This window comes from Anarhichas minor, unplaced genomic scaffold, assembly GCF_050575085.1.
Source record: "Anarhichas minor isolate MPS153535 unplaced genomic scaffold, ASM5057508v1 ptg000010l, whole genome shotgun sequence".
NCBI classification, from domain to species: Eukaryota; Metazoa; Chordata; class Actinopteri; order Perciformes; family Anarhichadidae; genus Anarhichas; species Anarhichas minor.
Window position 1 is genome coordinate 7,887,356 of NW_027466456.1, and position 16,175 is coordinate 7,903,530.

Here is a 16,175-nt window from a genome sequence, read left to right on the forward strand (position 1 = left end):
AGCAGCTAGATAATGTGTAACTGTAACCACTGGCAACCCTGAAAACAGCGAAGGGCTTTTAAACCGGCCTGGTCCAGTTCAAACTGACATTTACCTCCGTTGCGTAAGCATGTTGTGGGAATTATCTGAAGATAGTTTTGCTTCCACAAACTGAGTTCCACTTTATCATCCGACAGTAAAAGGGACACTATGAATAGCACGTATAATTGACATTGTGTTTGTTTGTGTCAGTTTAAGGAAACTACAATTACTCACCTCAAAGAGTGCGTTCCTCTCTATGCTGAGAGGTACTTCCATGTGCTGACGAAGGCGGTGGGAATGAGTGAGTAGGGCACACTGGTCACGCTGTCCCAAGAGTCCGACGAGGGATCGTAACAGTCGAGTGTTTTACACCTCTGAGCCCCAAAGTAACCCCCAACCACATACAGCCTGTTTCCTGACGCCACCGCGTGACAGCTGATCCGCTTGGCCGTCACGTCGCCAAACTTTGACCACTGGTACGTCTCGCTGTTGAACCGGTAAGCGGAGCTGGCAGAGAATTCGGTGTCGCCACCGATCACCACGACATGGTTGCCAACCACGGCCGCTGCCGTGTAGCGCCACAGCTGCGGACAGGCGGCCGGCACAGACCACCGGTTCTGGCAAGGGTCAAAGCACTGCACCTTGGGGTATTTGTCTCTGTTCACGCTGGTGCCCCCGAAGGCAAAGAGTTTGTTTTTGGCACCGACGACGGCAGCGTTGCTCACCCCCTCTCTGAGCGGAGCCACCAGCGTCCATTTATTGGTCTGAGGGTCGTACTGTTCCACCTGTTTGAGGGACACAGACGGGGATGCGGGGAACGATCCTGCAAGAGAAGTGTGTCCTCCCACAACGTACAGCATGTGGTCGAGCTCCGCCGACCCGTGTCCGAACCTGGCTACCAGCATAGGTGAAGCTTTGGACCACTCGTCGTGTAACGTGTCGTAGACCCAGACATCTTTGGAGGCCCCGTTTTCAGAGCCACGTCCACCGGTAACATAAACCTGAGACACATGGAGAGAAGTCATATTTTTGTGTACTTCCACACAGCATTACATTAAAACGCACGTAATCAAGCATAGATCATATACATACCTTGCAACCAATAGCACATGCGCTGCATTCTTTCCTGGGGCTAGGGATGTCTGTCTTGGGGGTGATCTCCTTAGTCTTGTTGTCGATCATGTAGACTTTATCACACATGAAGGTCTGTCCTCCCAGCAGCAGCAGGGCCTGGCTGACTTTCCTCGGCCTGGCGCAGAAGCCCGTTACAATACCGTCATTCTGGAGGATCCTCATTTTGCACCGTACCGCGTCTTCGACGATCTCCCGTCCCACCTTATGGCACATCACCAGCTCCTCTGAAGCAACGTTCTTCAGCAGGTATGTTTCAGGGAGCAGCGCCAGACGGACACAACGCAGCAGCTCGGGCAGCTCGCTGTGCCTGTGCTCCATGTCGGCCTTGACCCAGTCGATAACAGCCTCGTACACCAGGCTCTCGTCCTCCACCTCCAGTTCCTCGCTGAGGATCAGCTCCTGGACTTTGTCTCTGGGCAGGCTGAGGAAGTCCTCAGTCCTGAAGAGGGTAGCAAAGTCTGCCAGGCACATCCTCCACGACAGCTCGTACAGTCTCTGGCACTGATGGGCGTCTGACAGCAGCATCATCCCCAGGCAGTTTGACTGGTCGAGGTTCTTCTCCAGAAACTCTGCCGCAGCGTCCCTGATGTCGTGAAACTGAAGCATGTCGCCGGCTTCCAGGAGCGACTCCGCATTTTCCTCATTGATGATGATTCGGGCCGAGTAGGCGTAGTCGAGCAAGAGCTCCAGCACCTCTGGATGGAGGGAGTCGTGGAAGTTGACTTCGGCGTCGCGACTCTCCCTGAGCCCGCCGCTGAACATGGCCTCAAAGTATCGGCTACAGGAGGCCAGGACGGCCCGGTGGCAAGGGAAGGAGCGGCTTCCGGCCTTTAGGACGACATCTGTGAAGACTTTTCGTTTGCGTAACAGGTTGAGCTGCGTCAACAGGCTGTCGGCGTGGGTCGTCTTGTGGAAGAGTTGGATATTCATGGAGCCGGAACTAGAGCGAGACTTTCTGTTTTCGTGGTTACTGACAGACATCTTGACTTGGACCTGGAGGAGGAAATAGAGTAGGAAAAAAATATAAGTACAAGTGTCAACATCCATTCCTTTAATGTTTGTTTAATTCAAACGTTTCTAACAGTTGGACAGGAAGAAGAGATTTTATCAGGTCTTGCGCCCTCCTTTTGATGTGAACACTACCATAAACACTCCCCCCCCCATTCTATGATCAAACAAAACTCACTGTGCCAACAGCGGGTGAATGGGTTGTTCAGAAATAAAATACTCATATCAGTGCGCGGTACGGAAATAAACTTCAGCCTTCAAGTATGAAAGAAAATCAGATAAGGAGCACTCCCACACAAATTCAGTGTGTGTACACAGATATGTACACTGTCAGACCCACAGCAGTGTCAACACTCAATTCTCAAACAAATTAGCCACATTAACTGGCTTTTAAATTAACCTTCCTTCTATAATTTATGATAGTCAAAGAAACGACACCTGGACGTGTTGCCCTAGATCACAGCACATCTTCCACCCATATAAACATGTCAGGTTGGTGAGTCACCTCCAAACAAAAGGGAGAGCCAATCAATTCCTTCCAGCTTGTTCTATTCTCCAGCTGTTTCACACATCAGATGGTGCCGAAGCTTCCAAGCCCACATAAGATGTGACACCTCAGTCCAGCTCCTTGAGGATGAAATTATGCAACCGCAGTGCAACAGATGAAGGTGGATTCAGACAAGGAGCTGGACTCCCTGAGTACTTCTCCCTGAGTACTTGTGAGTCAAAGTGAGAAACATAGCAGGTAGGTGAAACACACTGGCAGGTGTTTCTTGTGTTCTTTAAGGCAACGCTATTCTGCAATAATGCTGTGCATTGACCCTGAAGTTGGATGGAGAATAAAGACGCCTCAGCCCATTGGACAATGTGAGGAGGAGTAGGAGGAGCCAGGCTGAACACCACGGCGGCTCTGCGCTTTCTCTCCGCTTTGCTCGTTGTCCAGAGTCCAGCTCCTTGAGGATGAAATTATGCAACCGCAGTGCAACAGATGAAGGTGGATTCAGACAGGCCTGCAGCCATGACATCAAGTTTATGCTGAGTTTAAGAAATTAATTTAATTGCATGCCAGGAGTTTTATCTCTAATTAATATAATTGTATAATAACCACTTTGTAATAATTATGGAACAGTAGGTTAATAAAGTCTTTTTTCAAGACATAACTTGAAAACGACCAAATAAATATCTTCCGCTTTGAAGCCTCTATTGTTTCACAGCAGATACATTTAAGTCGGCTATTCACTCCCACTGAAAGGGGAACTGTGGACTTCCGCGGAGGGACTCAGCGTGAAATCCAATTCGTTTTGTGCAGTAAATGTGAAACTGCGGTCAGCGCTTCAGCATGCGCTCAACTTTCCTCCCGAGTTCGCCTGCAAACAGCCAGGCTGCTACAATCAGCCAACATCAAAGGAGCCGACGCTACACACTGTGACTAAACTACTCGCATGTCGGAAGTTGCAGACATATCAAAGACGCACTGTTTGTTGGTGATCGATGCTTTAGGGAAAATGAGCCGTCTGATGCTTACCTTGATGGGCGCAAAGCTGATCCGGGATTCCTTTATCTCGGTTCAAACTTGTCCCGTCGCTGATTAGTTTGAAGTTGTGGCACAATTTAGACAAACCCGCATTCCGAGTTTAAAACTGTATCGTATCCTAAAGGGTTCGGGAACGGTTGAGCCATTTGTCTGCGTCGCAAGCTTTCGAGTGTAAACACGCCAATAGACAACGTTAAAAAGTTCGCAGTTTAGGATTGTTCTCGGGAAGCCACGCAGCCTGCAGGAGAGCAACGAGCAAAGCGGAGAGAAAGCGCAGAGCCGCCGTGGTGTTCAGCCTGGCTCCTCCTACTCCTCCTCACATTGTCCAATGGGCTGAGGCGTCTTTATTCTCCATCCAACTTCAGGGTCAATGCACAGCATTATTGCAGAATAGCGTTGCCTTAAAGAACACAAGAAACACCTGCCAGTGTGTTTCACCTACCTGCTATGTTTCTCACTTTGACTCACAAGTACTCAGGGAGAAGCTCTACGTTTGCCTCTACTACCAAAGCACATGCATTTGCACAGTATCTTTCAACAACATCAAGACACGACATACACGAAATAAGTATAAATAATATAATAAAGGAATCTGTCTACTGAGAGTATTCTTATAGTATTTCCATCGGATATGAATACTGAAAATACAGTCATCAGGACCATTAAAAGCACAGTCCCTGCCCTGTTTGCCAGTTCCACATAACCAACAGTCTTAATGATCATATGATGGCAGGTTAAAGCTCTTCTGAGAGCCATGAGATCGTTTCTCCAGCTGAATTCCTTGCATTTTCTGAAGGATTTAAGTGCTCATGAGCTATTCGGGACAAGAATCGGGCCAGTCAAGAATGAGCCAAGTCAGCCTGCACATATACGAGGAATTTCATGGGCTGCTTAAAACATGGTACAACCCTGAAGCAATGGTTTGAATGATGATGATCTTGAAGTTTGGGAAAAGAGGAGTCTCTCTCTCTCTCTCTCTCTCTCTCTCTCTCTCTCTCTCTCTCTCTCTCTCTCTCTCTCTCTCTCTCTCTCTCTCTGTATTTTCTATGTATTTATGTAAAAGATAAAAGTGACTAGTATCTAAGTACAGAATAGATTCAAGAATTAAGTGTCTTTTCTTGTGCTAGACTTGTTGTTGCTATGTCCCAACATGTCTGCAGATGTAATTAATGACATTAATAATGACTGGATTCCATTTAGGTGTGCCAGGTCCAGGGCCGTGCTATTGTGAATGCTGGGCCCTTTGTCTTACTGGGACACTTAAATGGAACAGAATTTATGGTATTAGCTACACCTGTGCTTTTCATGCTTTAACAGGCCGGCTGTGAAAAAAGCTGCGTGGAATTCAACAAAGAAAAAAAGGATGATAGTCATAAATTATAAAAAATTGGATACCACAGACAGACTTCAAACAGATCAGTGGTAGTTTTAATATTAGGGATCTCATTTATTTATTTTTAATTAAGAGGCTCTGGGGACAGTTACTCCCTCTCAAAACTGACTGACGGGTGAAGACTGTTCGTGCACCGAGCTGACTGATCTCCAACACCTCGGCCAGACTCAATGCCACACTGCTCAGGTTTCTCTTCCTCTCGCTCCCTCTGAATGTCAGTCAACAGCTGCTTTTGAAGATTGAAAGCTGTTGCTGTTTCTCGACTGTTTGAGTTTGTGTGCATATGTGTGTGGGTTTTTAGTCAGCTTTCCTTTCATCCGCTATTTCCTATTGTTTCCTCACAAGGGACTCAAATTAGTCTGCTACTGATATCACCAAATCACCTTTTTTTTTTCATACACTTGAAAGCGTTGTAATAACAACCTACAGTCTTGTGTAACCTCAAAGTTTGACACTATAAACACTCGTAGGTATTTCACATTCTCATAACCATTGTTGCCAGTGCTTGTTGAAGCCTTGTAGCTGGCTGGGCCAAATGCTTTCATACACACAAGTGTGCCTAAAGGGGATTAAGAATTTAAGAAGATTAGATTAATGAACTCATGATTGTAATCTAGGGTTAATTCATTTTGCTGCACTTTAACCCAACCCTCCCTTCCCCCCATTGAGCCCAGTGTGGCTCGACGCCAAACTGGTCTCAGGACATATGTGTATGTGTGTGTGTGTGTGTGTGTGTTTTTTTTGCATGCGGTTGGGTGTTAGCATTGTGTAACTGGTCATTAATTATTCTTAGGCAGGCACGCCACTAATCAGGCCCCCCGCAATTATTGCTCAAAGCCCCCAGCATTGCAACAAACCACTCACACAGTGTCTGTTGACAGTGACAGTAACCGTCACTCCATTGTTGCCTGCAGACTCACTGTACCACATGTTTGTTCACTCAAGGCAGGTGGTCTTCTCAGTGAGGTCATCCCGTCTGAAACACAAGGAGAGGGGTCCTCGTAGACGGGGTCATCCTCATGCCCGGGCCTCAACACCAAACAATGCAGAGGTTCTAATGACTTTTTATTTATGCTGTTGCCTCCTGCTTTCCACATAGTTTTAATTTGAAGTAAATCTATTTACCCTGGGCAAGTTGGCCCAGAAATATTACAATAACTTGGAATGATTGACTGAACATTAATGCAATACAATTATGCAATGGATAAACACAATATATCGAATATCCTGAATGTAATCACACACCGTAAGCATATATTATTCATTTTTTATTATAATTTAATTTCCAATACAGCCTGCTGTGGAGGATCAGGGTGAGATAAATAGCTGTTGTGATGTTTTCTGAATGAAGATTTCTTCTCACAATTGATTCCCAAATTTAGTTTTAGCCAAAACAAACAAGAACATGTATCACATTACCTTTATATACTCACTGTTTTGTATACCTGTTTACATCTTTGTATATATATATATTCTCATTCACTGCACAGCCTGTTTTCATTACAGCTTGATTCTTTTTTATTACCATTTACCACTAATATATTATATTATTTTATATCTTTTTTTATAAATGTTGTATTTGGATCCCTTTATTTAACATCTGAACTATCTTGGATTCTCATTGTTACTTGCTTGATTTTCTTTCTAAACATTTTGTAATAGTATTGTTGGAGGGAGGGAAAATCCAAGAGTGTAATTCTCTCCCTTAAAGTTTTAGACTGTGTGATTCAGGTGAGTAGGCCGATACCTCCACCGCGCGGCAAACACGCGTGTGTGCGTGCACGTGTGTCGTTAGGAGGGATGGGATGCGAATATGCGTGTTCTGACCAGCCGTCTGTGTTTCCTAAGTACAGTGTTGTTAACATGTGTATAGTATGAAATACAAAACGTCTTTGCTAGCGGTAGATTTATTCCACCGTAACTCGATCTTGTCGGCTCACCGAAATAAAACCACATTTCCCATGTCGGACTCGGAATCACCTTTACGGAAGTGACGTATGCCGCCTTCCGTTGCTGTCAAGGGCATCGAAAACTATCGTTAGCCGAACCTAGCAGTAGCTGTCCACACGTGCATTTACAGAAGACCGATACAGCTACAGGTTCGGTAGCGACTCCGGCGGAAATGGACGGGTTCGGGTCAGACTTCCCAGCAGGTGGATCGGGTGGTAAAGTGGACACCGGTACGATCATGGAGCAGGTTAAGGTCCAGATCGCAGTGGCTAACGCTCAGGAGCTGCTGCAGGTAAATCAATGGACACAGCTGCTAAGCTAGCAAGGCTAACCTCAAACTTGTCTAACTTACTAAGTTAAGTGGCAGAGTAACGTTAAATATAGTAAATCAATTAGGGGAAGCACCTTTGTTAATCCTCTCACACCGTTATAAAGATGTCCTCACCACAACAATGCAATATGACTTATAGAAACAGTAGTCATTGAAATGCTGTTGTCTTGTAACGTTAACGTCCCAAAACCTTGACATCTTTAACCAGATGTGACTTTAAACCAGATGAATTGAGTGTTTTCACCTAACGTTACCAGATGCACAGCGGATGATGTTGGGGACTGCTGTTGTGACTTCAGTTCAGCTGTTAGTAATGACGTGAATAACGTTTTTGTCTTTCTGTTTCAGAGAATGACAGACAAATGCTTCAAGAAGTGCATAGGTAAACCTGGGAGCGCGCTGGACAACTCTGAGCAGGTATGCTGGGCCACAATGAGCAGTTTAAGATGCACAAAGATTAGAGTTGAAAAGACCAATCAATTGGCAGATAATCTCGAGTCAATTTGGTCATCTATGATAATCTCATGTGAAGATTTGCTACTTTTCTGGGACTTCTATGAATGTGAAGGGACTGTCTTTGAGTTTTGGACTGTCTGGACTGACAGTCCTGCACTGGGCATTTTTCACCAGCTTTTAATACATCATAGACCAAATGATTAATTGACAAAGTAATTAGCTGAAGGATTTATTATGGAAATAATTCTTAGTTGCAGCCTTTAGAAAAGACCATGAATTGTGTGTCTCTATAACTGCCTTTGTTCTCACAGAAATGTATTGCCATGTGTATGGACCGGTATATGGATGCCTGGAACACCGTGTCCCGAACATACAACTCCAGATTACAGAAGGAAAGAGCTCGTATGTGAACATCCCTCTCTTCATCCCAACTTTCCCTTCGTCGGGCTGCTGCTTATGGTGAGGAGTACAGTGTTTCCACTGGAGGCCGTGCACAGGTGTGTCGTGGCAGCAGCAGCACACCGTCGTCATACCAATACCTTACAGACAGACAGACAGACAGAGCCCGTGGACCCTAGCCATAACAAAAGTCTCTGTGGACATTTTCATTTTGCTCTGAGGAACAGTTAAGAAACAAAGTTTGATTATTTGTGTTTTTATGTTATGAATAAAGACATATAGGTCACGAGATTTGGAAACTCTAAATGCCTGTTGGAATGAACATAAGTGTGATTGAGTACTTGTTGCTCTGTGATAGACTGGCGATGTTTCCAAAGAAATTTGGAGTAATTATTGCAGTATCTGTTTACTTAATAATGTGACTTCAACAGAAACACTGAAACCTCCTTGCCTCTAATTTAAGGTTGAATGGTTCTTGTGTTTAAGAGCCTGTATAATTGGGACACATAACTGTAAACAGGACTAATGTCTCTGTTACCACAATTTCTCATAAAATACTATCGGCATGTTTGTTGCCAATTCTTTTCATTGTGTTTATGCTCGGAGAAAGATGTGACATTTTTGCCATAGATAATAAGCTGCACAACTGGAGCCCTTAAGGGACAACACAGGCTTTACTTTAGTGCTTTTACACTAAAATACCGACTTAAAATCAAAAGGAGGACTTGAGGACGAACTTGGTGTTTTCATAACCGTGAACCTGACATTCACAAGCCTCCAAACAGTCCTGTAACAAAGTACGCCTGGAGAACAAAACTGTTTTGTCTGATCTGTTTTCTAGTTGTCACTCTATCTGCCGCCCTCCACAGTAGTGGGCTTGTTTCAGCAGGGTCTGCCTTGCTGTACACGGGGTACTGAACCTTTCTCATCTGTATGTGCACACACCTTGTCAGATGTCTGGGAAGCACACTCATTTTTTTTTTTCCCCCCTATCCTGCTGAAATTATGTAGGGAAGTAAGAGCCACAAAAGCTTGTGAACGTTATGTGCAGTGTGTGTGTGTGTGAGCAAATGGAAAGGTTTTCATGAACAATCAATAAATCTTGTTTATCAGAGTACTCTCTTGTGTCTCATCAAAAAGAGTGTATGCCAATGAAACATCACCATAGGTTTATCAAACTTAAGTCAGAATTATATTAAAGCTGATTCCAGTACCACTTTCTTCATACAGAACTATATATTTCCCAGAAAACCCACCCTTCAGTAACACTTATTACACCGCATCTTTGTCTTATTTTCTTAGAATATATATATATTTTTAAAAGACAAGAAAATGTACCCATAAATGAACCACGTATATTCAGAACCCCACACAAAATGAAGAAAAAGAATACACCATGTACAGTACGTTTACCGGTCAGGAAAATAAATAACTGAAATAAATACTTTAAATCATGCATGCGCGATCAAAATGTCCACAATCCAGTTCAGTATTCTCCTTATTTCTTCAGTACATTATGAAAGAGGATGGTCCCAGTTCAGATAACTGCACAGTATTACAAACAGCACCTAAGATCAATACTGTGGAAACTATGTATGTGTGGCTTTTAGCATGACTTTGGTCCTTTTACAGTACAGTTTTCTGGAGAAGATGTATCAAGGAAATCCACGTGCTTTGTTATCTTTTTGTGGTTTCAGCTTCTTTTTTGGTCTCTTCAGAAAGGCAGGTATGTAGATATCCATTTCCTGACGGACGTAATACGAGTGTAAACCCCCGGAAAACCAATTCGCCCACATCCATGTCCCCAGCTGGTCACTCCAGCAGTAAACCACTGGCCAGAGGGCTCGCGGCAGGTCAGCGGCCCTCCAGAGTCTCCCTGGATGACAGGGAAGAAAGACCAAAAGATTGGCTTTTAATAACTTGTAAGAAATTAAAATAACCTCAACGCAACGCAGTCTCCAGCATGTAAAGAGTAAAACAATTAAGGATGAGTGAGGGATCAGAAGAGTGAAGTATAAAGAGAATGTCACTTGGATCGCTGCTGAGATGCCAGGTGCTTTGACCGAGACAGGAATGCATGTGGGTTTCCTTACATAAGGAGATTACAGAGAGGAAGCGGGTGGAAAGGGGGGCTCTGTATTTTTAGGGAAGAAAGTCTGCTCTCTCTCCCATCAGATAAGTATCTCTCACTTAAGTGTTGCAATGTTCCTCAACAAGTAGCACTTGGGCTTTCTTCATCATAATATCTGACAAATATTTTCAAAACCGTGAATTATTCATATGTTTTTTTCTTTTTTTCCTAAGACAAGTCCTTGACACGTCTAAAGAATAAAGGGCAATATTTACTTTGCTCTGACCTGGTTAACCATCCACTGTAAAAAGATGCATCGGTGCCATGGCCCTATTTCCCAGAGCACTTATGTTATCTTGGTCCACAATCTTACTGCTCAGGTGAGGCCAGGACAGTACCGCCCAGATGTCCGGCCCAGTTCCAGGCTGTGTAAAAGGTATTTGGGTAACGTGGTAGAATGTCCTGCAACTTACCAAACAGGTGTCCCTCCCTCCCTCAATGGAACCAGCACACATCATGTTAGGAGTCAGGACGTTTCCATAAGACTGCTGGCAGTCTGCCTGGTCAATGATGTTCACTGCAGCTTTCTGCAGCAGGTTGGTCAACGAACCTGTTGCCAAAAAATGATATTAGTGGGTAATGCATTTTCACAAAGATCAAGTCTGATTCCAACGCCGTTTCCAGAAAGACAAGTTGCATTCTTGAAATGCCATTTTTTTTTTTTTACTACTGTGAGCACCACAAATCAAATTCCATTCACCTCCATTGTTCTGGTGTAGCAGCAGGGGTTTCAGTGGTAGATAAGTCAGAACCTCAGCACATAAAAGTGAAGCTACCTGCATGGCTACATACCAAAAGGGTAAGTGATAAATACTGTGTGAGCAGGCCATTTGGTAGTGTTTAATATTATATGTTATCATATTGTAAGGGTGGAGGGATAATGGGGCTGTAAGGACTTGCCTCAGTACAAAAATCCCTTATTTAAAAAAACAAGTTTTTAGACTGAAGTTGGTTTTATTCAGTCTTTAGGATCAAGAGGATGTAGAACTTTTGCTCCTCCGATGTTCTCTTGCTAGACACTTGTTGAAATTCCTTATGGACAATGATATCCAATTGTCGAATTTGTTGTAAATTGTAACATCAATACGCAATTGTCCAATGTTTTCTTGGAAGCTGAGCCCGGTGTCGGTGAAATATTAAATCCCTCACCTCCTTCCCTCATGGATCCCCAGCCTGTGATGTAGCACTCTGTTTTCTTGAGGAAGCGGTGCACCGGTGAGGGGAGACAGACTGACTGGATGGTGTAGGACATGGGGGCTGGGACTGCCAGCTCCAACAGAGCCACGTCATGGTGCATGTTGGTGCCATTGAAGGCTGGGTGGATGATGACTCTCTGGATGGGGATGACCAAGGCTCCTACCCCAGAGCGCAGCACAGATCCCAGGCTCACTGCCCAGTTAGTGGGGCTAGGGTTACTGGGAGTTATAAATGAAGACATGCTCAGTACCATCTAGGCTCATCCATTATTATTGATATAAATATTATTGAGGTTCAGCAGTACCTTTTGAAGCAGTGTGCCGCTGTGAGTAACCATTTGCTGTGAATGAGTGTGGCGCCGCAACGGTGCAGTCTCTGGAACTGGAGACTACCAATCCAAGGCCACTCCCCCCTTCGAGCTGTTACTCCACCCACGATCCTGTGGGAGCCCATCGCAGGACGCATGCCGCAGTCTGCAACAAAAACATGCATCAGAAATATTTTCTTTAAATCCAGTATGTGCATTCCTTTACACACATGAACTCACCACAGTTTCTTTCGTCAGACTGGTTCGGGCAATCTGGGACGCTGTCACACTCTGGGTTGACCTTGCTGATGCAGGAGGCGGCGCTACACTGGAAGTGTCCGCTGCAGTTCAGGGCTGGAGGACACGATGGACAGATTGTGTGGCATGAGTGTACACAAGTATTTGTGATACTACATTTATGACTGACATCATTTTGTTTCTCTTGGTAACACATGAATGAGTGATCAATAAATCAAAGTGTAACCTTTTTTGAAATTGGTTCAGTATTGAGGGAGTGCGCTGCAGACAACAGCCGCTAAACAGGCTGCAGTGTAATCGCTGAGGGCTATTCCTCATTGTCAATTTACATCCGCTCAAAGTACTTGTCTTTGCCACTGACATCATAAAGACAACGGTAACGCCTGCCCACTACTCCCTCCATGCCACAGTGTTATTGACTACGTTTCCATTGTATTTGACCTGAGAAAGATCCAGGTAGGATCAGAATGCAATACAATTGTGGCATGGAGTAGTGTGCAGGCTTAACCTTTTGCTCATTAGTCGCTTACACACAAAACATTGGAAAATAATGTCCAGGTTGAAAAATACCAGTTAACTGCTCTCAGCATGACATTACCAGTCAGTGTTGGTGCAGATGACACATCCATGGCTATGGTCCTGGGTACTGGCGGATTATAAAAGCTTTCTCCTGGCACAGTAACAGGCACAGTGGGAACATGCTGATAGTAATCTTGGACCAAGCTGGGATCTGTGTGGCTTAAAATCCAGTTGCGGAGCCTGGTGATGCGGGAATAAACCCCAGGCTTGTTGATCTGGGCACAGCCAACACCCCAACTCACCACCCCAGCCAGGAAGAACCTCCCTGGGGCCCCTTGACACACCAGAGGCCCTCCGGAGTCACCCTGCAGGGAAAAAAAACAAGACCTCTGATTCTGTGATGTGAGAACAGTTAAACTTGTTAGTGTCATTTTTGTGACATTCCTGTTTCAACTTAAGTTCAGTTTAATGTCAGGTGATCAGTGTTCGTTGATTAGGATGCACACTGTAATTTCCATGATTGACCCTACTTATAGTTTCAACATCATCAGTGTCTGTATGCAAACTTTGTCCTGAGAAAAGAAAGTATTGTAATAAAATGTCATTTGATAGCTCGTGCTATTGTAGTCACCTTGTGGGAACCAAGTGAAACAGCACTAACCTGACACGAGTCCACCTTGCCCTGCAGGAATCCGGCACACATCATGTTGTGAGAAACAGCTCCTCTGTACACAGATGACTTATTGCACACCTTGGAGTCAATGATTTTCACCACCGCCTTCTGCAGTGTGGGAGGCACCTTGGCTGAATGGCAGAAGAGCACAAGACGACAGAATCACTCATACTGATCATACTTCAACATGCAGTCCTGCAATAATTTCCTCAACTGACTGACATCAAATGCCATAATTGCCCTGTTTAGGTATTGTATCCACATTATAAAGGATTTGTTTCTCACTATCATCTGCTTATCCCTCATTTGTTGATGTGTGGAAGTGTACTCCTGCAGGCGGACTCACGATTATACTGGTGTAGTGCACCCCACCCTGAGACCACGCAGCTTTGTCCGGGGGAAAACACATAAGACGAGGAGGGCAGGCAGACAGGCTGGATGTAAGAGTTGAAGGTGAGAGGGGTATCCAGCTCCAGTACAGTAACATCGCTGTCAGTGGTCAAAGAGTTGTAGTCTGGAGACACAACCAGCGACTTGATGTTAATTGTTGTGGAATCTGACTCCTCCCCGCTCACTAGTCTGGCCCCCACAAGGGCCGTCCAATCTTTGGGGTCCTTGTTCCTAGAAAACAGATTATAAAAAAGATTAAAATGTGGTTGTCCCTTAAATTTTTAATGCTGATGTGGCAAGTTTAGTTAATCTCACTGATTGGGAGATTCATAAATAACTCCTCAGTGACTTGGAAATGATGCCTACCATGCAAAGCAATGTGCCGCACTGACCAGCCAGCGTTCGTTGACGATGGAGGCTCCACATGTGTGGCGTCCATAGAGTCTCAGACTGACCTGCCACGGCAGCTCGCCTTTCCGGGCATCCTCGCCACCCACTATACGACTCCCCATAGCGGGACGTGTACCACAGGCTGAGAATATAAGTTTGATGATTCAAGACGGAGATGAAGCGGTGATGTTTTTATTTTTTCTACAGGTAACCTAACATATAACAGTCAGGGATAGTTTATTGTTGTTTACCAATAACAACTGAGAAAAGAAAATTGAATAACGAGGCGTAAAAGGACAGTAGCAGTGTCAAGTAATTTACCACAACGAGCTTCGTCAGATCCATCTGCACAGTCGGGGACGAAGTCACACTCTGGATTCAATTTTGTGACACATTCTCCGTCGTCACAAGTGAAGGTGTTGTCAGGACACCTGGCTGGAGAGCCCAGGTGAAAGAAAATGTCAAGATGAGAGTTAGAGGATAAGGTAAAATATGAAAATAGTATAAGTATAATTTGTAATAATATTTGTATTTGGAATTTAGATAAAGTATAATTTGTTTTCACATAACATCAAGAAGGATGGTGATGCTTAAGTAAAATAGTACAGAGCTTTATTGGTCCCTGTATTCATTCCTCCTGTTCATTCTGCATGAAGAGATCCATTCCTAACGTAACTCCATCGTGTGAGATTGAGAATAAAATCCACATTCCTCATTACATACAAAAATATACCCCAAATTTCCACCAAAGTTACTAAGAGGCTTTTTGCAGTCAAATCGCATATTTCAAAGTTGTAGTTCTTCAGTGCAAAATTCCCCTTTTAGTGTCCCTGCTCTGTACCGCCAGTGGATGGACAGCAACACAAAGAGGGAACTTTCTTCTAAAAACCAACTTTGGACGACACCTGCCTGATTTGGCTTGCTTTAGACTGTTGAAGACTCATTTTGTCTTCAGATAAACTTTAGAATGCATTTTTGCACAGAACGAGGACTGTGAATTTCGTCCCCCACATCACATCTTGGAATTACGTAATGAAGGGAAACATGGGTCAACGTATTCACTCACCTATCATCTCATCTCCAATAGAATAAAATGACTTCCCACTGGCTCCTAGGAATGAGGAGAAAGACAAAGTGAGGACTTTGGAAGCCCTGACACACAACATCACACAGCTGTGGCCTGTTTCTGTTACTCCCACTACTACACACATCCACATCCACCACAGACTGACGACAGTATCATTTTACTACCAAGTAAGACGATAGCGTTGATCTCTCCGAATTCTGGCACCTCCAGTGGTTTCCCGTGCATTACTGAGCCGAGTCCTGCTCTCAGCAGGTCCTGGACAAAGTTGTCTGAATACTGCTGGACCTTGGACACCCTGAAGACCAGTCTGAATGTTGCCATCACGTCACTATTAATGTTACTGGGAAGAAACAGACAATGCTGTTTGTTTAATCTTTTAGACGCTTTTTCGCTTGGATTAAGTCATCTACTTCAGTTCAGCTTTGACTCACCCATAGGCAACAACACTGCAATCAATGTAGTGATGTGATATCGACGAGGCAGTGAAGATATTTTTGATCTGTAAGAAGGGAAAATGTAAAACTTGAAACCTCTTAAAATAGAATATTGGGCTCTCAACATGGCGACAGTCTGCACTAACCTTGGACTTTAAAACTGAGGTCAGTACTATGGAGAAACCAGAGTTTTCATCCTGCAGAACTGGATCATATTTCAGACCTTTCAGCTCCACTGTCTCCATAAAATTATGCTGCTCCTGCACCAGGTAGGCTGGCAACGACAGAGTAGGAGTGGTTCATTCTTACAGATCAATTACGGTTAGAATATCGTGTTTAACAGAGCAGTTGGAATAGCTGTTGCGACTATATAGGTTTAAGTATGTGATTATGTGGTGAATGTGATACTCACCAATAAGCAGGCCTACAAAGACCCCGATAATGAGGAGGAAGAAGATGAGGAAGGCTATGAGGGTGCTCCTGCAGGAGGAGGCAGGGTTGGAGGAAGCAGAGGAGTCTCCTGAAGAAGACCACGGGCCTCCTCCATCCTTCTTCACCTCCAT

General features: G+C 44.4%; 3 protein-coding genes across 3 annotated transcripts; 1 reads left to right on the plus strand and 2 right to left on the minus strand.

Annotated features, from left to right (window-relative positions):
- Nucleotides 1-261: 261 nt before the first annotated feature.
- Nucleotides 262-3,907, minus strand: enc3 (ectodermal-neural cortex 3). Its single transcript, XM_076088608.1, has 3 exons — nucleotides 3,689-3,907; nucleotides 1,114-2,148; nucleotides 262-1,022 (listed from the first exon to the last, which is right to left on the minus strand). The coding sequence occupies exons 2-3, from the start codon at nucleotides 2,134-2,136 to the stop codon at nucleotides 276-278; spliced, it is 1,770 nt and encodes a 589-aa protein (XP_075944723.1). The 5' UTR covers nucleotides 2,137-2,148; nucleotides 3,689-3,907; the 3' UTR covers nucleotides 262-275.
- A 3,208-nt stretch (nucleotides 3,908-7,115) lies between these two features.
- On the plus strand, nucleotides 7,116-9,340 carry timm13 (translocase of inner mitochondrial membrane 13 homolog (yeast)). Its single transcript, XM_076087990.1, has 3 exons — nucleotides 7,116-7,332; nucleotides 7,720-7,788; nucleotides 8,139-9,340. The coding sequence occupies exons 1-3, from the start codon at nucleotides 7,213-7,215 to the stop codon at nucleotides 8,235-8,237; spliced, it is 288 nt and encodes a 95-aa protein (XP_075944105.1). The 5' UTR covers nucleotides 7,116-7,212; the 3' UTR covers nucleotides 8,238-9,340.
- Nucleotides 9,341-9,940: 600 nt separating this feature from the next.
- On the minus strand, nucleotides 9,941-16,175 carry tmprss9 (transmembrane serine protease 9). Its single transcript, XM_076087989.1, has 15 exons — nucleotides 16,025-16,175; nucleotides 15,759-15,886; nucleotides 15,610-15,677; nucleotides 15,343-15,518; nucleotides 15,158-15,202; nucleotides 14,413-14,526; nucleotides 14,068-14,233; nucleotides 13,658-13,932; nucleotides 13,300-13,442; nucleotides 12,718-13,003; nucleotides 12,102-12,215; nucleotides 11,859-12,027; nucleotides 11,507-11,772; nucleotides 10,771-10,907; nucleotides 9,941-10,102 (listed from the first exon to the last, which is right to left on the minus strand). Exons 1-15 carry the CDS (start codon nucleotides 16,173-16,175, stop codon nucleotides 9,941-9,943), a joined length of 2,400 nt encoding a protein of 799 aa, XP_075944104.1.

Bases quoted from the DNA above. Each gene is read 5' to 3' on its own strand.
- timm13 (XM_076087990.1), top strand. From the start codon at position 7,213: ATGGACGGGTTCGGGTCAGACTTCCCAGCAGGTGGATCGGGTGGTAAA. The intron at 7,333-7,719 runs GTAAATCAATGG...TTTCTGTTTCAG, and splicing joins ACGCTCAGGAGCTGCTGCAG to AGAATGACAGACAAATGCTT. The intron at 7,789-8,138 runs GTATGCTGGGCC...TTGTTCTCACAG, and splicing joins CGCTGGACAACTCTGAGCAG to AAATGTATTGCCATGTGTAT.
- enc3 (XM_076088608.1), bottom strand. From the start codon at position 2,136: ATGTCTGTCAGTAACCACGAAAACAGAAAGTCTCGCTCTAGTTCCGGC. The intron at 1,023-1,113 runs GTATGTATATGA...CATGTGTCTCAG, and splicing joins CATGTGCTATTGGTTGCAAG to GTTTATGTTACCGGTGGACG.
- tmprss9 (XM_076087989.1), bottom strand. From the start codon at position 16,175: ATGGAGGTGAAGAAGGATGGAGGAGGCCCGTGGTCTTCTTCAGGAGAC. The intron at 12,216-12,717 runs GTAATGTCATGC...CGTGTCCTCCAG, and splicing joins ATCTGCACCAACACTGACTG to CCCTGAACTGCAGCGGACAC. The intron at 12,028-12,101 runs GTGAGTTCATGT...TTTTTGTTGCAG, and splicing joins GTCTGACGAAAGAAACTGTG to ACTGCGGCATGCGTCCTGCG.